Source organism: Panthera tigris, chromosome A2 (assembly GCF_018350195.1).
Source record: "Panthera tigris isolate Pti1 chromosome A2, P.tigris_Pti1_mat1.1, whole genome shotgun sequence".
Taxonomy (NCBI): Eukaryota; Metazoa; Chordata; class Mammalia; order Carnivora; family Felidae; genus Panthera; species Panthera tigris.
Genome location: NC_056661.1, coordinates 12627304 through 12648449, shown reverse-complemented (window position 1 = coordinate 12648449; position 21146 = coordinate 12627304). Strand labels below are relative to the sequence as shown.

The 21146-nt window shown below is 62.0% G+C and overlaps 3 protein-coding genes across 7 annotated transcripts in view; 1 reads left to right on the top strand and 2 right to left on the bottom strand.

Annotated features, from left to right (window-relative positions):
• The window catches only part of CPAMD8 (C3 and PZP like alpha-2-macroglobulin domain containing 8), an 82406-nt gene extending 77803 nt beyond the window's left edge, over positions 1–4603 (top strand). For 3 of the 4 annotated variants that reach the window (XM_042978505.1, XM_042978504.1, XM_042978502.1), the window contains 2 exons: positions 544–667; positions 3512–4603. In XM_042978505.1, the coding sequence (XP_042834439.1) occupies positions 544–667; positions 3512–3533 (146 nt within the window). In that variant the 3' untranslated portion in view covers positions 3534–4603. Of the gene's footprint in view, positions 1–543; positions 668–3511 lie in introns of those variants that run through there. The other variant, XM_042978503.1, reaches the window with a different exon arrangement.
• Positions 4604–5622: 1019 nt separating this feature from the next.
• On the bottom strand, positions 5623–7721 carry F2RL3 (F2R like thrombin or trypsin receptor 3). 2 transcript variants are annotated; one of them, XM_042977324.1, is made up of 3 exons: positions 7565–7721; positions 6317–7287; positions 5623–5844 (listed from the first exon to the last, which is right to left on the bottom strand). In XM_042977324.1, the coding sequence occupies exons 1-3, from the start codon at positions 7671–7673 to the stop codon at positions 5719–5721; spliced, it is 1206 nt and encodes a 401-aa protein (XP_042833258.1). In that variant the 5' UTR covers positions 7674–7721; the 3' UTR covers positions 5623–5718. The 2 variants fall into 2 exon arrangements, with proteins under 2 accessions (XP_042833258.1, XP_042833259.1); XM_042977325.1 differs by having other exon boundaries at positions 5757–5844; positions 6204–7287; positions 7565–7696.
• A 3940-nt stretch (positions 7722–11661) lies between these two features.
• The window catches only part of SIN3B (SIN3 transcription regulator family member B), a 37493-nt gene continuing 28008 nt past the window's right edge, over positions 11662–21146 (bottom strand). The window contains exons 13-19 of the mRNA XM_042978501.1: positions 18911–19514; positions 18543–18712; positions 15567–15740; positions 15230–15322; positions 14210–14304; positions 13754–13958; positions 11662–13623 (exon numbers count right to left, since the gene is read on the bottom strand). Of these exons, the coding sequence (XP_042834435.1) occupies positions 13393–13623; positions 13754–13958; positions 14210–14304; positions 15230–15322; positions 15567–15740; positions 18543–18712; positions 18911–19514 (1572 nt within the window). The 3' untranslated portion in view covers positions 11662–13392. The remainder of the gene's footprint in view (positions 13624–13753; positions 13959–14209; positions 14305–15229; positions 15323–15566; positions 15741–18542; positions 18713–18910; positions 19515–21146) is intronic.

Genomic DNA, 21146 nt, shown 5'->3' with positions numbered 1-21146 from the left:
GCATCACCCTATCTTTTTCATTACCTCCTCCTCCTCTCCATCACCTCCTCCTCCCCATCTCCACCTCCCCACTCCCCCCACCCCCTTCTAGCATCACTCTCTCCTCTTCCTTCCTTTTTGCTTCCGTTTCTCCCACCACTCCTTCCTGAATCTCACAGTCCTGGATTCTCTGTCCCTGATCCCCACAGCTTTCCCCACAACGGTGGTCCCTGCATCTCTCCTCCAGTCTCTGTCTCTCTGTCTTTGGACTCGAGACCATCACCCTCTGTTCCTCAGGCGTTGTGTCCTCCCCGCCCCCCGCCTCTGGTTCCGTGTATCTGGGTTTCTGGGTCTCCTCAATCTTGCTGAGTCTCTCCTCACTCCCACCCGAAGCTTGCGCCTTTCTGCATCTACCCATCTGTGATCTCTGTGTCCTCTTCCCCCACCCTTGTGACCTCCCACCTCCTGGCCCATATCTCTCCTCTGCAAGGTCCCTCTGGGCTGTCATCCAAACCCCCCCCCCCTCCAGTGCCTTCCTACTGACTGAGTGCCCCTTCCTTTCAGAGCAGCTGACACCAGCCTCTGCGTCATACAGTTACGACTATGACCCAGCCCCCCTGGACGCTGGGCGTGTGGCAGCTGCTCATGGCCATGAAGTGATAGACTTGGAGGGGGAGGCGGAGGACAGGTGAGAGCTGGACCCCCCCAACTCCCTCCCCTCACTTGCCCTGGACCTAGCGGGAAGGAGAGTGACTCATCGAGGGGTCCGCCTGCAGGTTTCCAGGAACGAAATGGGGGATCCGTTCTCTCCTGACCCCTCTCCCCACAGTCTACCCAACACACATCAGGGAACAGCCTGTATGAGCCTGGTGAGGCTGAGTCCTCCCAAGGACTGGACCCCAGGACAGGCCTGTCCATGAGGCCCACTGGGACTCTCTGTTAAAGAAAGAAATTATTCACGATGCTTGTTAAAGATGGGAAGGGGGGCACCTGGGTGGCTCAGTCGGTTAAGTGTCCGACTTCGGCTCAGGTCATGATCTCACCGTCAGTGAGTTCGAGCCCCGCGTCAGGCTCTGTGCTGACAGCTCCGAGCCTGGGGCCTGTTTCAGATCCTGTGTCTCCCTCTCTCTCTGACCCTCCCCCATTCATGCTCTGTCTCTCTCTGTCTCAAAAATAAAAAAAACATTGAAAAAAAAAAAAAAGATAGGAAGGAAGACTTTATTCAAGGGAGAGAACTTGAATATGAGATAGGTAGCGGGACGATGCAGTGGGGTCTTGCAGTGGAGAGGAAGACGGGACCCAGCTCTACAAGAAAAAGTGGGGATTTGTAGCCAAGGACCAGGATGGGGGGCAGTGGACAGAGAATTACGAACAGGAAACATCGGGATGAAGGGGGGATTCTGGCGGGACCCACCTAACAGTATTTCCGCTAAAGGCAGGCCAGGGTATCAGACTGCGCCCCAGGGGTGATGGGGAGGAAGAGGCCCATTAGATATCAAGAGTGATCAGATATGGGGGGGGGGGGGGCGGGGGAGGATTCCAGCTTAAGCTAACGTAGCAAGGTTCTTGCCACAATTGGACAGTGCTGAGATGAACACAGAAGCCCAGAAGTTGAGGCCCAGCTGAAAAAGAGTTTGGTCAGAGAATCTTCGTCACTCCAGGGAAGGGAAGAGGAAGTGGGTGAGGCTGGGAAGGGGCGCTGGGCAGACTTCCTGGAGGAGGCGAATCTTTTGGTTCTAAGTTAACAGCAGGCTCCAGAGGTGTAAGCCACAGGTTGATTTTATCGGCTCAGCTATGTGCCAGCTCCCAGGGGTTGCTGAGCACCGTCAGGCCTGAGGCTGTGTCTGCCTGAGCCCCGGGTCTCTCCACTATACATCAGTGGCACAGGCTGGTTTCCACTCCCACTCAGCAAACCCAGTGGGAATGCTTGTCCTTGGGCACCCACCAAAGTCTGGGAGGCTCGGGGTGGGGGTGGGGAGCGTCATCCCACACCAGGCCCTGGGGCTTAGTCCGAGTGCATTTAATACAATCGTTGGTAGGTCTGCTGGGTTTTTATGGCTGCAGTTTCAATACGTGTTCTGTTTTGTTCTCCACCTGCCTCCCTTTGGGTTTACTGAATATTTTTGGAGGCTTCCATTTGGATTCTGCTCTTCCTATTTTAGCATTCTTTTTTTTTAAATCTTTTTTGTTTATTTTTGAGAGGGAGAGAGAGGGAGAGAGAGAACGTGGGGTAGGGGCAGAGAGAGGGGGAGAAAGGCTCCATGGTGACACAGTGCAGAGCCCGATGCAGAGGTCGAACTCACAATCGGTGAGATCATGACCTGAGCCGAAATCCAGGTTCAGACGCTTAACCGACTGAGGTGCTTAACCAGGCACCCCAGCATCACTTTTTACTCGTAGCTTCGGGAATTATCAGACATCCTTAAATTTGTTTTTTTAATGTTTATTTTTGAAAGACAGAGAGAGGACAGAGCCGTGAGGGGGGAGGGGCAGAGAGGGAGACACAGAATCCCAAGCAGGCTCTGGGCTGCGAGCCATCAGCACAGAGCCCGACGCGGGGCTCAAATTCACAAACCGCGAGATCGTGACCTGAGCCGAAGTCGGACGCTTAACCGATTGAGCCTCCCAGGTGCCCCTAGCATTACTTTTTACTCGTATCTCCGGGGATTACAATATACGTCCTTAAACTTTTCGGTTTACTTGGTGAGAGTTCCGGACTGCTTCACCAAAAACATAGCAACTTTGAAGCCATTTCTGTCCATGTGTGATCCTCACCCGCCCCTCATGTTGTAGTTGTCCTGTGCCCGGCTTTAAACTCTCCCAAGCATTGCCCACCCCTCCCTCCTGTATCTGCTAGCTGTCTCCAGTGCCCGCCCAGAGGTTGGCTTTTGTTTTTCTTTGGTTCGGGCGGGGGGGAGGGAGGTAGTTATAAAACTTCTAAATTTGAGGTAATCCTAGTTTCCCACGCGGTTGTCAGAGATAACACAGAGACCTCTCAGGTGCCCTTCACCCAGTCCCGCCTGCGGTGACACCCGGCAGATGAGTCTGAAGACAGTGTCATACCAGGAGATTGACGTCCATACCTCCTGTGTTCATAAGTCACCACTTTGGCAATTGAGCCTGTGCTATTTCCCCGCACATAGGTTTGTGTCATCACCCCCACAGTCGATACAGAGCAGCTTCCCTTTCATAGTGGCGCCCACCTGGCCCCTGTCTGTAGTCTGTCGCTTCGGGGATGCTGTGTAAATGGAATCCTGTTGAGGTTGGCTTTTCTCACTCAGCAGAGTTCCCTTGCCATCCGCCCACATTGCTGCGTGTAGCGGGAGTGAACAACCTGTCCCATCACCGTGACCCGGTGGGGGTGGACAGGGTCCTGAGGGGCCGGGCCAGACCATGGGCCCCCCAACCCCTCTCTAGGGACGATGCACCTGCCCCAGTGGGCAGAAGCGGCCAGGCTGAGCCGTGACGTGGAGGCAGGTTCTGCCAAGGGGACCTGGCAGCCCACGGTGTCTTTCTCTTTTTCTCTCTTCAGTCAGAGTGGCTTCTCTTCCTGACGCTCTGAGCAGGAGGACTTGATCTGGCTGCGTGCTATCACTGTCCGGTCGCTGGAAGGGGGCCACTGATGGGAGAGCTCCCGTGACTCTCTGGTGGGCTGGCGGACCCCACCCCAGGTGACCCCAGCCTCCGAATGAACCTGATAAACAGAACACAGAGACCTGCCTCCATGGATGACGGGCCTCCCCCCAGCCCTCCCTCAACCGGAGGGTCGGCCTCTATCCCCCCACCTCCTCAGCTGCACCTGGGGCTGGGTACCCTCCCTCCTCAGGCCAGAGCAGCTCATGCTCCCCCAGAGGAGACGCTCCTCGGAAGGACCTGTGGCCAAAGGCCTGTGTCGGAGGGGACACGATGACATTTAGCCCAAATCAGGGACACAAAAAACACCCATCCCCTCATCACCAACTTCGAAGTGGAACAGTCCGCCTTTCTCCGAAATCGCAAAGCTGTGGCCCCCTTTGGGGCACCTGGGCCGCTGAGCCCCTGGACCTAGACCCCAAATGATCCCATAACTGTTACAGTCCCCACACACACCCCCTGTCTCACCCCAGGGGTCCCTGAATGTTCTGTCTTGACGGCCTGCCAGCCCCTGAGGGCAAGCCAATGGCTCTGACCCAGGCACCTTCAGCTTCCTGCCTCCAGGGCTAGGTCGACTTCTCATCTCGGGGCCTCACCACCGCCTACTCCCCCCACCCCCGGACTCCTGATCGTGGGGACTGCCCTCTCCCAGCTCCACGACCAGACCTGCCTTCCCTGGGGGACCCTCCCAACTGTCATCAGATTCCTCTTTGTAACCCGCGGGGGATGCCTTGTCTCTGTTTCCTCCCGCGCACTGTCTCCCCACCCCCTTGCGGTGGTATTTATTTCAGCCCACGCTGCTCATCTCTGACCCCCACCAGGGACAGCACAGAGACCCTGAGGGTGCTGCCTGGCCAGTGGGTCCCTGTCTTGCAGCACCGGCCACTTCCCCTGCCCGTTCCTCCCACTCCCAGCCTACAAGGGACGGTTCCTGGGCCCTGGGCCCCTTTCCCGGTGGAGGCAGCTGGTGTAATAAAAGCTCATTTCCAGAGTCACAGGCTTTGGCCTCCGGGGGGCAGCACTGAGGACTGGAGCCCCAGATCCCTAGTTCCCTAGTCGAAGGGCCCAGCCTTTCAGAGCAGGATGGGGGAGGAACGTTTCAGATGCCTGCCCCCCCAACCTAATGGTAGATTCCTGTGCATTTCTAAGACATTCTACCAGTGCAGAGAGGTCCCAGGTACCCTTCCGCAGCGGCAACATATTGGAAAATTCCTACGTCATCAACCAGGCTATTGACGTGGATGTGCTTCACTAATCTTACACTTCCCCAGGTTCCTGTGCACGTGAATGTGTCCTGGGGCTGCCTGCCCTCTGGCTCATTCTTCCCCAGCCCAGAGACAATATGGGCCCCGGTGGGGAGCCCCGGTTTGGCCCCCACTTCCCTCTGCCTTGGGGAGCTTGCTTACCCCCAGACACAGTGCCCCGTGCTGCTCTTTGGGAGGCAATGGCCGTCCTTCCCCATGTGGTGCCCTCCTCTAAGTCTGTTCAGAACGGCTCAGGCCCGGGGCAAACAGCTGGGAGTGGGGGGGGGGGGGTCACAGGGCTACAGCCCTCACCCCCCAGGCCCACACTATCCACCTTCCAGTCACCTGCGCATCTGATCCTGCAGTTGTGGGGGACATTAGCATCAAGAAGGGGTACCTTGGGGTAAAGGGAAGGGGGGCCATCTGGCAGCGACAGTAGGAGACTTGAGTCCTGTGGATCCTGAGGAGTGGAATGGGGGCCTCCACGGTGATTATTCAGGAGACCCCACCCCCAAACCCTGGAGCCCATGCCAGAGCTCAACCGGGGGCTTTTAGGAAGGAGGATGGCCCACCAGTCTCCTGGCGGGGGGGGGGGGGGGGGTGTCCCGCAGCAGGTGCAGGACAGCATTGGCCTTGCCTCCTTGGCCCCACCTTGGACAAGGTTGGGGGGGGGTGGCTGGCCGGGCCTGGGAATATTCATTAAACCCCTGTATTCATTTCCTGGGGTTGCTGTAGCCAAATACCACAAAACAGGTGACTTAAAACGGTAGAACTTTATTCTCTGACGGTTCTGGAGGCCAGAAGTTTGAGACGCGGGCGTGGCCAGGGTTGGCTTCTTCTGGGGGCTCCACGGGAGAGTGACTCAGGCTGCTGTCCCGGCCTCTGTGGCCTCTGTCGGTCGTGGGGCTCCTTGGCTGTGGCTACGTCCCCCCAGTGTCTGTCCTCGTGGTTGTATGGCCTTCTTCCCTGTGTGTATCTTTTCCCTCTTCTATTTATTTTCATTTTTTATTTTGATTTATTTGAGAGAGAGCAAGTGCGAGTGGGGGAGAGGGGCAGAGGGAGAGAGAGAGAAAGAGAGAATCTTGAGCAGGCTGCACACTCAGTGTAGAGCCTGACGCAGGGCTCCATCCCGTGACCCGGGGATCACGACCTGAGCCAAAATCGAGTCGGCCGCTCAGCCGACCGAGCCACCCAGGCACCCCCCCCACCCCGTCCCCTTCTTGCAAGGACACCAGGCCCACCAGATGACTATTTCCAAACAAGCTCACCTTCAGAGGTTCCCGGTGCATGTGAACCGGGAGGGACCCCGGTTCGACCCCGTGCCGCGCCCCCCCCCATCTGACCCACCTTCCAAGGGGCCATCACACGAGCGAGGTGGACCGGGTGCCGGTGCCTGGGGTGCCCCCCTCCCTGGAGGCCGTCGAGGCGCCTGGAGCCCAGCAGAGCAGCCCCTCCCGCACCTTGTCCCTGAACTCGGCAGACACGTAGTAGTAGACGAAGGGGTCCACGCAGCTGTTGAGGGTGCTGAGCGCCAGGCTGGGCACGTAGGCGGCATACAGGTTCCCCCAGGCGTCCGGGCCGGGGTCCGAGTAGTGCAACAGCAGCAGCGCGTTGCTGGGCACGAAGAAGGCCACGGCCGAGGCCAGCACCAGCGCCGTCAGCCTCCGCGCGGGCCTGTAGCGCCGGCCGCCGGCCGCCAGCGTGCACAGCGTGGCCCCGTAGCTCAGCAGCATGGCCAGCACGGGCAGGAAGCAGCCGAGCACGGCCAGGCAGATGAAGACGGGCCGCCAGTAGGAGGCCTGAGCGCCCACGGGCAGCACGTCGTGGCACAGCACGCGGTCCGAGTGCGGCAGGCGGAAGGTCTGCCGCTGCAGCGCCAGGGGCAGCGCCACGGCGAAGGCCGCCAGCCAGGCCACGGCGCAGAGCCCGGTGGCCAGGCGCCAGCCCCGCAGGGTGAGGGCCCGGAGCGGGTGCACCACGCCAAGGTAGCGGTCCAGGCTGATGGCGGCCAGCAGGAGCACGGAGCCGTACATGTGGCCGTACAGCCCGGCCGTGCTCAGGCGGCAGGCGGCCTCGCCGAAGGGCCAGTGCTGGTCCCGCAGGTGGTAGGCGACGCGCAGGGGCAGCGTGAAGGCCAGCAGGAGGTCGGCGACCGCCAGGTTCATCAGCAGCACGGTGGAGGGCAGCCGCGGCACCCGTGTGGCCAGCACCCACAGCGCCAGGCCGTTGGCGGGGAGCCCGACCAGCAGAGTCAGCCCGTAGAGCGCGGGCACCAGCCTCGTGGGCACCCAGCCCAGCAGCAGCGCCCGAGAGCCGTCCGAGACCTCCACCTTGTCGCTGCTGTTGGCCCAGGGCCGGCCGGGGAAGCTGCGCAGTTTGGGCGGGAGAGGGGTCCCCTCCCGGGGCCCGGGCGGGGGCCCCGGTGTGTCGGCTGCGGGGGGAAGGGGATGAGAGGCGTTGAGAGTCTAACCGCCACCCCCACTCCCCACCGCCCGGCCGGTGGTGCGGCTCCCGAGGGGGCCGGAGTCCAGGCCCCGGCTCTCGGGAGCCCCCAGCTCGGTGGGTCAGAGCCGGACGCAGACGCCCCCGGCCCCGTGTGGGCCCAGGGCTGGGCTGGAGGCCCCTCTCCACCCCCACCCGCCACCTATTTCCCCCCCATCGACTCTAGGCCTGCCCCCGGTCCCAAGACGGGGCCCACGGTCACTCACCATCACCTCCCCCCGTGCTCCCCAACTCGTCGTAAGTGAGGTGGGTCTGAGTGCCATCTTCCAGGCTGAACCCCAGCACCAGGGGCCACAGCAGCAGAAGTAGGCACATGCTCCGAGACGACACCGGCTGCTCTGGGCTGCGGCCGGCTGAGCTCGGGCTTCCTGCCCAGCTGGACCCCCACCCCCAGCTTCCTGAGTGCCAGTGGAGGAGTGGACACGGCCTGGTGAGATAAACCAGCCCCTGCCCCCACAAGCCCATGGCAGGCTCCCGGCGTGGCCCGAGGAGTCCCGGTGGCTGGGGTCACTCAGTGATGCACAGGTGCCTCATGGGGTCCAGGCGCTGGGCCGGCGGGACGGGGGAGGAGGCTCCAGGCTGCAGTCCCCGCCCCCTCAGCACCCGTTGGGCCCAGAAAGCCTCTGTGGGCCAAGTGGCCGCTTCCCGCCGTCTAGTCACATCTGCAGCCACCGTTCCCACGACGGCCCTCTGGGTCGCATCCCCAGTTGAGGGCTCTTGGCCCTTCCCGAAGCCCCCCCACCCCTCCCCTCCTGTCTGTGGCTGGCTGGCCCAGAGCCCTGCCTCCCCAGGTCAGAGGTCAGAGCAGGTAAGTGATTCTCCTCTCCTCCAAGCACCCCAGGTCCTCGGTGGGGGCTGCCCTGCTTGTTGCTGCCTCACTCACACCCCTGCACTGTCCCCTGGGCGGGCGGGCACCAAGTGAGGTGCGGAGAGGGGAAGGCACTCTTGTGAGTCTGGGGTCTGCTGAGGGTGTCTGAGGGGGTCTTGGTCCTCAGCCTGGACCCACGATGCTGACCACGTGCTACCCTGGGGTGCCTGCTTCTGGGAGGTGCCCATCCCTGGCTCTCGAAGCCCCTTCTGCTCCCGTCCTGGCTCCACCTTCAGCCTCAGGGGGCCCCTGAGGATGGTCGTGGCCATATCTGAGCCTGAGAGTGGTGGCCGGGCCAGCCCAGGAGAGAGGACCCCCCAACCACCCCCACCCCGCTCTGGCCCCTCCACGTCCCTGCACTGAGATGGGGGCCCACTGTGCAGATGAAGACACTCAGAGGGGCTCAGAGGGGAGGGTAGTCCTCTCTTCTACACACAACCCCCCCCCCCCCCCCAGATGTCCCTCTAGGGAGAGGCCTCGACCATCGTGCCCTGGGGAGCTCCGCACTGGGGGTTCTTGACCTGTGTGGTCAGGGTCGGGCCACAGTGGCGGCAGGGGGGTGTGGTCTGAGAGCAGGGGGACCCTGAGGGGCGGTGGGGGTCAAGGGAGACGAACTAGGAGTGGGAGAAGGAGTGCGATGTGGCCGTGTTCTGGTGTGGCGAGCCTTAATCTAGCCACACACTTGAGGTCTCAGGGACCAACCAGGAAGTGACTGAGCAGTCCTGGACAGAGTCAGTGCAGCTGAGGGTGAGATGCTGAGGTCCCTGCCCCCCAGCCCGGGGAGGGTTGGGGGGACCGAGGCCTGGAGAGCTCCCCCTGGGACAGGGTCTCAGCCAGGAGTCTCTTCCATTTCCAAGCTTTTCCCACCGGTACCGGTGACAAATTCAGCCCCATGCCTACGTCTCTTGGCAACTCATGACCCGTGTCACTCTCAGGGCGCAGGGAAACCCGGATGAGGACCCCCAGTGGCCCTGCAGGAGCAGAGCAGCGAGCCCGTATGGGGGGAGGCTGGGGGCTGGCAGCTGGGCGACTCTGGGGCAGGGCCGAGCCCCCAAGGGGGGAGGTTTGTGTCTGGACATCGAAGGCAGGCACACATGTGCAGGAAGTGAGTGGCCTTACGGGGTATTCCCAGCAGCACGGAGGCGGGGAGGCCCATCACGGGAAAAACCTGGTGCCAGCAGAAGGGGGCAGACCCCCTCACCCCCCGACACAGAAGGTGCAGGACCACCTACCACGGCGAGGCACTTTCTGGGTGGGGTTGGGGGGCGGGGCTGGGGGCAGCTGCCTTTGGGGAGAAGGATTTGGGTGCCGACTTTCCCCCTTGTGCTTTTTTGTACTGTTGGAATCTTCTCTATCCTCTGTCCCTTTCCATAAAAACATTTTTGAACAATGTTCATTTTTGAGAGTGTGCACGAGTGGGGGAGGGGCAGAGAAAGCGGGGGGACAGAGGATCTGAAGCGGGCTCAGCGCTGACAGCGGAAAAACATTTTTAAAAAGGCAGAACAGCAGCTTGAAAAAGGAAGGAAAATCTGACCCAAGCTACGCTACCATGGGGGTGGACCTCGAGGACACTGTCACTCATGCCGAGTGAGATAAGCCAGGCACGAAAGCATAAATACTGCGTGATCCCACTGATAGGAGGTCCCTCAAGTGGTCAGATTCATAGAGACAGGAAGTAGGAGCGTGAGTGCCAGGGGCTGGGGGAGGAGGACGGGGAGCCAGTGGTTAACGGGGACAGAGTTCCATTTTGGAAGACGAAGCGTCCTGGAGATGGGTGGTGGGGCTGGTGGCCCAAAGCCCCTCAGCTGGACACGTACCATGGCTAACTTTTGTGCGTATTTTAATACAATGAGAAACTGATTTAAAATGGTGGGGGGAAAAAAGCAGTCAGATCCGAGTCGGCAGCTGGTCCTGGATTTCTTCAGCCTCCAGCCCCGCCTGGACCCCCAGGAGCCCCCAGAGCCTGTCCTGGCCGGGCTCACGGTCTCTAGTGGAAGCTGGAGGTCAGTGCATCTCCTGACCAGTTAAGAGATGCCTCGGGTCCTCCCAATACGACGCTTCTCGGGGTACCATCTTCGTGCAGATTGTGATTTCTTTGTGTCGTGCTTTGGAGGCAGGTGGGCGCCCGCCTGAAAAGCAACTTGCTTTTCAGAACAATCGGCCTCCTTCTCGGCCAGGACATCAGGGGTAAAGTGCTGCTTAGACCTTGCAAAATAGCCAGTGAGACAAACACCTCATTAATGACAGAATAAATAAGAGAAGAAATGTTCACGAGGCCCCACCGGACCCCCGCCCCCCACCTCCCTAAGCATCACACGCCTGCTCCCTCCACCACTGCTCCCCCCACGACGACTGGGCAAGGGAGGGCAGCCTACGAGCACTCCCCAGACGTGAAGGATTTAGGGAGGGGGGTGCAGGGTGGTTAGGACACAGGGCTGGCTGTTCCTTACTGTGGCATAACCAGCTGCTGCGGACACAGTGGCTTGGAATAACGGGTCCTTCCGTGGGTGAGGAGTCCGGGCACGGTGGGCTGGTTCCCTGCCCAGGGCCCCACCAGGCTGCAGGCTAGGTAGGTGTCCCCAGGGTCAGGTCCGTCCACATCAGCACGGGTCGTGCCCCCTTCCCAACGGGGCCAGCAGAAGACCCTCTCCGCTTTCTCCTTCGGGAGCCTGATCACAGCCAGAGGCCCCTCCCACTCCTGGGGCCGGGTGCCCGGCCCGGAAGATGCCACGGCTTGCACCCCAGGACCTGCCCCCCCCCCTCCCCCCGTCAGGACGCCCCTCCCAGAGCTTCTGACCGGATGGCCGGTCTATGGGCACAGAGGGCCCTGGATTCTGGGCTCGAGGCAGGAGGAATCTGGGACAGTAACAAGCCTCGCTCACCCAACTCCCCGGGAGCCCTGGCTCTCTGGAGGGGGAGTCGTGCAGCACCAGGGGCGTTGATGTGCGTGGGGGGTACCCATGGGCAGAGGGGGCCCCTGGAAGGTACCAATGGCCACTCGGGGAGGCCGGGGACACCACCTGGGAGAGGACTGGTCAGGTGGGCAGCGAGGACTTAGCTCGGAACTGAGAGGTGAGGCCTGGCGGTGGGCACTGAGGGGGAGGGGAGGGGAAACACCCCTCGCTGGCTCGCCGGGCCGGTGGAGGAAGCTCAGCGCGAACACCACTGTCTTTAAATTAGGTTTCCCCCGCACCACGCTGAAGGCAACACCTCTCCTTTCTACTGACTACGAAAACTGAGTTGGGAACGAACGTTCCAGAAAACTCAGGGCGGGGAGACACCCACGGGGAGGGGGCGGGGGGCGCGGATCAGGACCTTCCTGCGGAGGCGGTGTCGGGGAGGGTTCCGCACTTGGTGTTTGGGAACCACTGGAGCACAGGTGCAGACGCCCCCTGTGGGTTCACTGACAAGAAATGACTGAGGGCGTCTCACAGATTTAGGTCAATATTTAATATTTAACTTTAATGTGCAAATAAATAGAAAAGGAAAACTACATTCAAAACAGCTGCAAAGGAAGTACAAGCCCCAGAAGAGAAATTCTTCAGAAACAGAAGAGACGCTCCCTAGAAGCATGCAGGGTGGGGCTCGGTGGGGTCTGGCCCGCACCCCAGGCCCACGCGGAGGCACGGAAGGGGCCGCGGGCTCCCGGGGAGGATGGCTGCCGAGAGGGTCTGGTTCAGGAATTCCGAAAGTTCCCTTCTTACAAAAAACAAGGATGTGGACAAAGTGCCTGGCACACTCGAGCAAACACGGGCTGGGAGACCCTGGGCAGACACACCGGCCTTGGACTCGCCCAGGCCCCGAGTCAGAGGCTTTGCAAACCTTGAGTTCCACAGGTAACTTCTAGAAACTTCTAGAAACACATCTCCACTTCCCAGAACGGCGGATTTGGCACAGCGCAGGTTTAGGGGGTGAGGGCTGCCGCCGGGCAGAAACGAGGCCGCAAGGAGGCGGTTCCGGGCCCCCGTTGGTTGATCCCACTCTGATGGTGCCGGGAGCCCGGCCAGGGCCCCTCACGGTGCAAGGATTTTAAAGAGCTGGTCCCCAGCCCGAACCGCTCAGCATTCGCGGCCCAGAAGGCCTCGGACGCCTCTGCGGGACGGCTGCCTCAGCCCCTCGCGCCCACACCCTCTCCCGGAGGTGGCCGCAGGTAGGGCGGCAGCGTTAAGGGCACAACTGCAGAATTCCACGAGGGCTCTACTGCCCAAGAAACGGTGGGACGCGGCTGACTGCGTAAGTTACAACCACTAAGAGAGCTTATGAATAAATACGTGTGTGCATATATATATTTCTAGAAGGGCCATCCTAGGTACACGACCGCACCCCAGGTGTGGGGCCACGTGAGCCCGGCGGGAGTTGCAGGCTGAGCCCCTCCCCTCAAGAGCCCGCAGTGTGGCCACCAGGACAACACAGGGTCTGGAGTCTCATTTTTTCCAGACTGGGTTCTTCCAGACAGTTCTGGTGCCGCCTGCCCACTCCGCATCTTGACGTCAAAGCAGGATCTCAACGGTTTGGCCGAAAGGGCTCTTCCTGGTCTCAGAGTGACCAAGGACCCCAAGCCTCAGCCGGGCCGAGCCCGTGCCCAAACTATCAGATGCAGGCACGGCCCAGCTTAGGAAGTTTCCAGAAGTTCTCAGAACCATTCAGGAAGGACATGCTTTTCAAGCAGGTCCGCCCAGGCCCAACTCCTTCGATGCTGGGGTGTCCTGAACGCCGACTCCCTCCCCCCCCCAACACGCCCAGCACGGTTCATCGCTGACTCTCCCAGACGCCGTAGGGACAAAGGACCGGAGGTGCCCCCCCGCCCGGGGATTTGGCACGTGTGATGGAAGGCGGTCCAGCAGGTGCATGAGCGCAATCACTCGCTCCCTGGCCGGCGTGTCGATCCTCCCCCTTCCAGCAGGGACTGAGCCCCCAGAGTTCGGGTGCAGGAAGGGTTCGGGTTTGGCACAGAACGGGCCCCAAGGAAGCAGGGGAGCCAGAGGGACGGCAGCTCGGGGCCACGAGCTAGCACAACCCCGCCCTTCTCCGGAGCTCGTGGCCTGTAGCAGCAAGGCTGAGGGACGCTCGGCCCCCTCAGGTCGTTGATCAGAGCGCCCCCGAGGGACACCCGGGCCGAGGGAGTGGCCGCGCCGAGCCGCGGGGTCACGGCGCCCACGCGGCGAGTCAGGGGGAGGCGGGGCGGCGGCTGTACTGCACTCGGTAGCGGGTCACGGGCAGGCCGTGCACGTGCGCCGTCTCACACAGCGTCTTGCAGGGCACCATGTCCTCGTCCTCCTCGCCCATCAGCCAGTCCTGCACCAGGCCGGCCGCCTCCACCGTCACGTTGTCCTCCAGCCAGCGGCCGTGCCACTCCTCGAAGTGCCGGTGGTGCCGCAGCAGAACCAGGGGCTGCACCTGCGCGAGGGGGTGGGGGGTGGGGGGGGGCGGTCAGCCGCGGGCCGGGTCTCGGGGGCCCCGGCACCCCCCGCACGGCCACGGGCCGCGCCCCAGGGTCCCCGGCCGTGGGCGGGGGCGGAGGGGGCACCTGCTTGGCCCGGCAGAGGGTCCCGCGGCGGTACATGTAGTCCTCGGAGTTGACGATGAACATCATCTTGTGGGTGCTGAGCTTGAAGCGGCAGTCCACGTTGCAGGCGCTCTCCACCCCGACCAGCCGCTTCCAGGAGGTCTTGGCCTCGCCGCGCAGGGCGCGCACCTGCTCACACTGCCACCTGCGGAACTTCTTGAGGTTCCTGGAGGCGAGAGGAGGACGCGCAGGCTGGGAGCCCCTCACGACCCGCAGGCATCGGGAGACGCCGACCTCCCAGGGGTCGGAGAGAGGCAAACTGAAGCGACGAAAGCCACACACGCCCCCCCCCCCCCCCCCCCCCCCGAACCCTTCCGTGCGGTGAAAAGTAAAAGCCGGTCGGGCCCTGGTGCTGATGGCGGCGGGAGGGGCTGCCCGGGGCCCGCGGGAGGGAACCGCGTCCGGAGGGCCTCTCACCTCTGCAGGAACACGGGCTTCAGGAGGAAGCCCTCGGTGGGCGAGCCGGACGCCCCCTCGGTCCCCACGTACTGCTCCACGTACCGAGCCAGGTGCTGCGGGGAGAGGGAGGCGGGCCCGTGTCACTGGAGGCACAGACCTCTGTCACCGGACACCCGGAGCTCAGGGGCGCTCAGGGACTTCGTTCCCGCCCCGCAAAGCTTTGGGAGGAGGGCAGCTCCCGGGGAGCCTGACGCGTGACGGAAAGCGCCAGACGGCAGCTGTGGATAAAGCACTCGTGTAGAGCCAGGAATTAGACGCTCGTGGCATCTCACGCTTACGTGGGTAAATCCCTGCCCGGTAATATCCCCGCCGTATCCGTCATGTGGCAAGCGCACACGGGTAACGGGGCCCTCACGCAGAGGACAGGGCGGTCTGGGGAGCAGGAACGACATCAAGACACGAGCAGCAGGGCAAGGGGGTGAGCAGGGGCCACAGGTCGGGGGTGGGCACGGCCTGCAGTGTCCAAGTGACCCTTTATCTGCTCCCACCCTGTGAGAGCCAGAGGCTCCTCCGGACTCAGGCCTTCTGGAGGCAGCTTCTGGAAGGGGCCGGGTGTGCAGTCCCCGCCCTGCGGGGAGGCCTGAAGCGTGCAGGGCGGGGTGCTGTGAGGATGCTTTCCCCCTCCCCCCGCCGGCCGTGGTGCTGGTGAAGGAGGCGCCACGTGCAGCTCAGAGTGCGGGCCCGGGGATCTCTCCTCGGGTCGGGGACCGGGATCCAGCTCTCCGGCCCTCGTGCTTGGGAGCGAGCGAGCACGTGGGCCGCGGGCCCAAGGGGGACCGGCCACGGTATCTGCAGCAGGTGGAAGAGCCAGGAGCAGGGTTTCGGGGGAGGACCGGCTCCCGACGACTCCGAGGCTTCCAAGGACAGCGTTCAGGCCGCGCGGTGGGGCTTCTCCGGGTGGGCCTTCCGCAGCCTGTGCTCGGCCAGCGTGTGCACAGGGCTCGCGGGGGGTGGAGGCGGGGGGGCCACGGCTCTTACCTGGACCTCCACGGGGTCCTCCGTCTGGGCCTCCTCGGTGTCCAGAAGCTCGATGGTCATGACCACCTGCCCTGTGCGCTGCAGGAACATGACCTGGGGAAGAAGGAGGGTGAACAGCCCGACGCCACGGAAGAGCCCAGAACGAGGCCTGCGAGGTCATCGGTGATGGCCTTCCCCAGCCTCCAGGGGCCGAACGGCAGAAGCGTGTGGGATCAGGCAGGCGGGCGGCCGAGCGAGGGCCCAGGCCCAGCCCGGCTCTCGGGCCGCAGCGACGCGGCCCGTCCTCCCCCGCTGCGGGTGCCCTCCTCGCGGCCCCAGCCTCGCGTGAGCCCCTCACCTTGAAGCAGTTCTCGTCAGCCATGCACCGTTCGGCCTTCCACTGGTAGCTGGTCTCCCTGGAGGCACGGACACAGCGGGAGGACAGGTTCCCCCCCGCGGCGCCCCGCTTCTTCTCGTTCAGGTAGAGCTCCACCACCTTCAGGCAGACGTCGTCACTCACGAGGTGGTGCAGCTGGCAGGGAGGGAGAGCCAGTGGGTGCCCGGCGCGCGTGCCCCCAGGAGCGGGGAGGGGTGCGGCTGGAACCCCAGCCCCCGCCTCACCCGGAGAGGACGCCGGCAAAGCGCACGAGGCTGGGCGTGAAGGCCAGGGGCAGCCCGGCCCAGACCCACGAGCCCTGCCGGGGCACGAGAAACACACAGAAAAAAAACACAGAAGAAAAGGTGCCAGAGTGGGGACGGTAATTAAAGGTGCCACAGTGGCAAGTCACGTCTCCCTGAGCGTTCTGCTATAAACACAATTAGTTCTTTGAACCGCTATAAACACACTTGAAACCTTGAGGTTTAGGAGAAGGTGGGTAAGGGACGCGGCCGGGCGGCAGGTCGGACCGCGCAGGTGAGCCGGGGCCTCAGGGCACCAGCTGCGGTCCGGACAGGCTGCTACAGGCTCGGGGTTCGGGAGTCTTCCCCACGTGCTGCTTTGTTGAATAAAGACACCGTGTGGACGCACTGAAGTCTCACACGATGCCTGTCACGTGACAAGTTCCCAGTGAACGTTGGCTGCTGGTAACCAAAACGGAGAGGAGTTCCACAGGAGACGTTTGTGGAAAGGATAATTAAACATTAATCAGAGTATCTGGTCTGGTCCAACCTCTAGGTGCTAAAGTCAAGGCTACTGTCCCCAGAGCTGTGGCCTGCTGGGGGCAGGCGGGACGCTCACCCTGGGGACGCGCACCCAGCCCTGTAACATCCCTGGCATCCCTGTCGCCCAGAGCTGTGCACAGGGCCCTGGGTGCTTGCTTCCTCTACACGCGTCTACAGAGGTCACGACCAGAGAGAGAGCCAGGAAAGGACAAAGACCCAGCCCGGCACGCAGAGGGAAACGGGGAGGTGGCCAAAACCAAAAGGGTTAGTTAGGGTCTCAGAGCACGGGTGTCTGTGGTGATGCGTCCCAGCAGCCACCTAGAAGACGCAAAGCCCCCCGCTCATCAGTGGGGGAAAAGGTGGGCTCCACGGGGAAGGGCCAAACGGCACAGACAGGGCCCTCAAGCCAGGACGTCTGCACGGCCACAGAGGGACGCAAAGGCCCCACCCCACGAACCTTCAGGGAAATGCAACATAAGCCACAACAGTCACCACCGTTTGGCCCGCGAGGGTGGAGAGGCCACCGATCCTGAGCCCCAGGAAGGACTCCGTGCACCCCGGGCAGCCTGCCTGCGCCCCACCCCGGGCCGGGGGGAGTGGTGGAAATGAACAGATGGCAACTTCGAAGGTCTAAACAGGGGCTCATTCCCACCGTCCTTCCCAGGCAGAGGCGGAAGGGAGCTTAGGCATCTCGGCCGAGGAATGTCACAGAATCACACTGGCGGGGTGTGGCCAGATGCACACAGACACAAACCTCAAAACCAGGGGCGTGGGTGCCCGCAGGTGGGGGGGGGGGGGCGCTGAAAGAAGGCAGCGCTGGGGCTGTTCGTGACCACCCACTGAGCCGCACGCGTGGGATCTGGGCACGCTTCTGTGCGTGTTCTACTTTGGCAGGAAAGGAAATGCCGTTTCTAGCAACTGTATCTGGGCAGCAGAGTTGGGACACTACTTTCCTCGGCTTCTCTGCGGCTTTACAGCAAACAGCCTTACTCGATAAGTAGGAAACAAAGTCAGGATGAACGACAACTGTTCTGGTGTAACTAAGCAGGACTAGCGTCCCAAGACCACATCTGACTCATCTGGGGTACTGCTGTGCATATTATTAGCATGACTGTTCTCTCTTGGTGACACTCAGCTCTGGGTGACTTTTGCTCTTACAAGCGATGCTAATAAATGTCCCCGATATTCTCCCTCCAGAAGTGGGCTACAATTTTTTTTTTTTAAATTAACTGATTTTTTTAGAGTTTATCTATTTTAAGAGAGAGAAAGAGTGAGCAGGAGAGGTTGCAGAGAGAGGGAGAGAGACAGAATCCCAGGAAGGTTCAAACCCACAAACCATGAGATCATGACCTGAGCCGATACCAAGGGTGGGACACTTAACTGGCTGCCCCGCCCCCGCCGGTGTCCCTGGGCTATGGTTCTTTACGTGTTGCCAAATTACCTTTAAGAAAGGTCTGTCGGGCACCCGGGGGGCTCAGTCGGTTGAGTGTCCAACTTCAGCTCAGGTCATGATCTCACGGTCCGTGAGTTTGAGCCCCATGTCGGGCTCTGTGCTGACAGCTCGGAGCCTGGAGCCTACTTCGGATTCTGTGTCTCCCTCTCTCTCTGTCCCTCCCCCCTCACGCTCTGTCTCTCTCTCAAAAATAAACAAACAAAAAAAAAGATCTGTCACCGAGGAGTCAAACGAATCCTTGTACACCCGTGTTCACAGCACTGTTCACAATCGCCAAAACGTGGCAACGAGCAAAGTGGCCACCCCCAGATGCGTGGACGGACGAGTACGGTCCATCCACACGACGGGAGGCAGCCACACGAGGGAGCGAAGCAATGACACACATCACAACGTGGCTGAACCTGGAAAACACCATACGGAGTTTGAGAGAAGCCAGACACAAAAGGCCACGGCGTGGGATTCCATTTACACGAAACGCCCAGAGCAGGCAGATCCGCAGGGACAGAAGGCAGACTGGCGGTGGCCAGGGACCGGGGGAGGGGCACGCGGTGGCCGCACGACACGGTGAGCGCACTGAATGCCACTGAACCGCATTTTGTGTTCCGTGAATTCCACTCCGCTGAAGCTACAAAGGAGAGGTGCTGCTGCCCCGGGCCGACCGCGCAGCCTCTCCAGGAGGGGCCGCACCGTCCCTGTCGCCGCCTGCCCGCGCCCGCTCACCTGCCTGGCGATGCTCTGCACCAGCTTGTCCATGGTGAAGCCCACGTAGGCGTGGATGGTGAACATCTCGCGCAGGGTGTCCTCGTACTGCGTGGGGTCGATGCTGCCCTCCAGCAGGCTCCGCACCATGTCCAGGAAGGCGGGGTAGTACTCCTCCAGCTCCACCTCGCCTGGGGGCGCGGGGGCCGCGGTCACCGGGGGCCAGACACGCGTGGGGCCCTCGCCTCCGGCCACCGGCTCCCTAACACCGGCCCAAGGTGCCGGGACGCATCCGACTGGCAGCCTGGCGCCACCCCCCCCCCCCCCCCCCCCCGCCCGGCTGGTGGCCGCCAGCACCCGCGTGCCACCCCGGGGACCCCGGAGCTTACTTGGCTGCTTCAGCCGCAGCTCCATGGCGGGGTCGTTGCCCTTCTCCCGGCGGCCCTCACACAGCACCTTCTCCCTCTCCTTCTCCGTCCGATACTCCAGCAGCTGCTTCTGCGCCTGGCGGTAGATCTTGAGCAGCCGGGAGCACAGGGTCTGGTGCAGGCGCAGGAAGAAGTACCAGTTGTTGTTGGCGAAGAAGAGGCTGTACACGTCGTCCAGAGGCTTGTGCCGCTGTGGCGCCTGCTCGGTGGCGGGCGTCTCGCCCGCGGCCCCCTTCTCCTCCGGGGGACTGCTCTGCGGCCCGGGCGCCGGCTTCTTCCGGTCACCAGGCTCCGCGCTCTGCCCCTGGGGGCTGCCCCGGCCCTCGTCGGCGGAGTCCTCGGACGCCCCCAGGTCCAGCTGCTGGGAGAAGAAGAGGCTGGGCACGAACTGGTGCACCAGCTGGTGGATGGTGCCCTGGTCCTCCTTCTGGATGGCCGGCTGCCGCTTCACGTAGTAGCTGATGAGGGCGGCGGCGTCCTCGAGGATCTGCCTGTCCTCGTACACGAAGATGAGGTGCGGCTCGCTGGAGGGGGCGCTACGGCCCTCCGAGTGCTGCTCCTGGTGCTGGGGCACAAGGGGGCCATCAGGCAGGAAGTGACCAGCTGGGGTGTCTGAGATGGGGCACCCGGGGCCACCGGGCTCTAACGGCATCACGCTCTGGTCTGGGTGCAGCCCACACCTCCTGCCTGCCCCGTCCCATTCAGCAGCCCGCTCCAACCACTGTCCTCTCTGGGTCCAGAGTGACTTGACCTATAGGAGTGCGGTCAGTCCTATCACATCACTCTGGGCCTTGCTGCACTGCTCATGACAGGACCCCGATCCCTGGCACATGGTCCTATGGCACCCGCCCCACCCAGCCTCTTTCGTTGCTCAGGGGTGCTGAGCTCCTGCTGTGCGCAGGACCTTTGAACGTGCCCCTCTGCTCTTTTGCCCTGGAAAACCAAAGCCCTGGGCTCACTCCTTCCCTCAGTCTTTATCCAGCTAACGACTTTTCTTCCTGCAAACCTGAAGATGGTCACACTTTGTCCAGACTGCCTCGAGCTGCCTGCCGATGTCAGCCCCCAACGACGCGCTCTCCTGGGCAGCACCCAGCCCCAGCCCCAGCCCCAAGGCTGATGAACCCAGGCTTTCAGAAAAAGTGAGCCTGGGGGTGGCTTGAGTGGCTCAGTCAGTTAGGCATCCGACTCCAGCTCAGGTCATGATCGTGTGATTCATGGGTTCGAGCCCCACACCGGGATCTGTGCTGACAGCTCAGAGCCTGGAGCCTGCTTCGGATTCTGTGTCTCCCTCTCTCTCTGCCCCTCCCCCACAGGCGCACACACCCACTCTCTCTCTCAAAAATAAATAAAGATGTTAAAAAATAAAAAAAATTAAAAAAAAAGGAAAAAGTGAGCACGGATCCTCACCTCTGGGTGAGCAGTCCAGGGTGTAGCACTGAAGAGGCTCCCTGAACCACCACAGAGCAAGTGACCAACAGAAAACGGGTAGGCCCAGGACCGTGGCTTTCTGGGGTGGGCGCCCCATGTGTCCACCAGAGGTCAGGCTCCCTTAGCGACACTGAACTGTGCAGCAGCCCGAGCTCTCCTTCCCTCCGTGCCGGCGGGAGTCCTGGGAGCTGGCACACGGGTGGTGGGGACACTCAGCCCGTCTCCCGGCTCTGATGTGACCTCCTTCCTCCTGCTGCTTTTGGAGTCCCTCTCGTATCTGTGCCCCAGATGCCCTGGAAAATCTTTTTAACTCCTTTTCTCCGCACAAGCTCCACGTGTGGAATACAGAACTGGTCTCTACTAAGCCACAATGCAGCGAGGGGCCGACCTCCCTACACACGAAGGGCCCGCACATGCGGAGCCTGCCAGGCTGGTGGGCCAACCTCGGGTCCCACACAGAGCGCTGGGCTCCTTTTCCCTCAGCCCCCAGGGAAAGAGCGAAGGAACTCTGTGGTGACTGAGGTTCATCTCACGTGTCACCTCGTCAATTCTCATTCTGATAATGAACCGTGGGCCCTGCTGGGGCGGGGGGGTGGGGGGGGAGGCGGTGTTCTCAGGCCTTAAGGACCCACTCAAGGATCAGAGCAAGGAGACCAGATGACCTGCAGGTGGGCCCTACAGGGCCAAGGTGGCCCAGGGGAGGCAGGCAGGACAGAAGGGGCTTCGATCACAGGCTCTCGCCAAGTCACTTACTCCCTGCACGAGTTTT

Bases quoted from the DNA above. Each gene is read 5' to 3' on its own strand.
- F2RL3 (XM_042977324.1), bottom strand. From the start codon at position 7,673: ATGTGCCTACTTCTGCTGCTGTGGCCCCTGGTGCTGGGGTTCAGCCTG. The intron at 7,288-7,564 runs GTGAGTGACCGT...TTCCCCCCGCAG, and splicing joins GAGCACGGGGGGAGGTGATG to CCGACACACCGGGGCCCCCG. The intron at 5,845-6,316 runs GTGCGGGAGGGG...GAAAATAAATAG, and splicing joins CTGCCGAGTTCAGGGACAAG to AAGAGGGAAAAGATACACAC.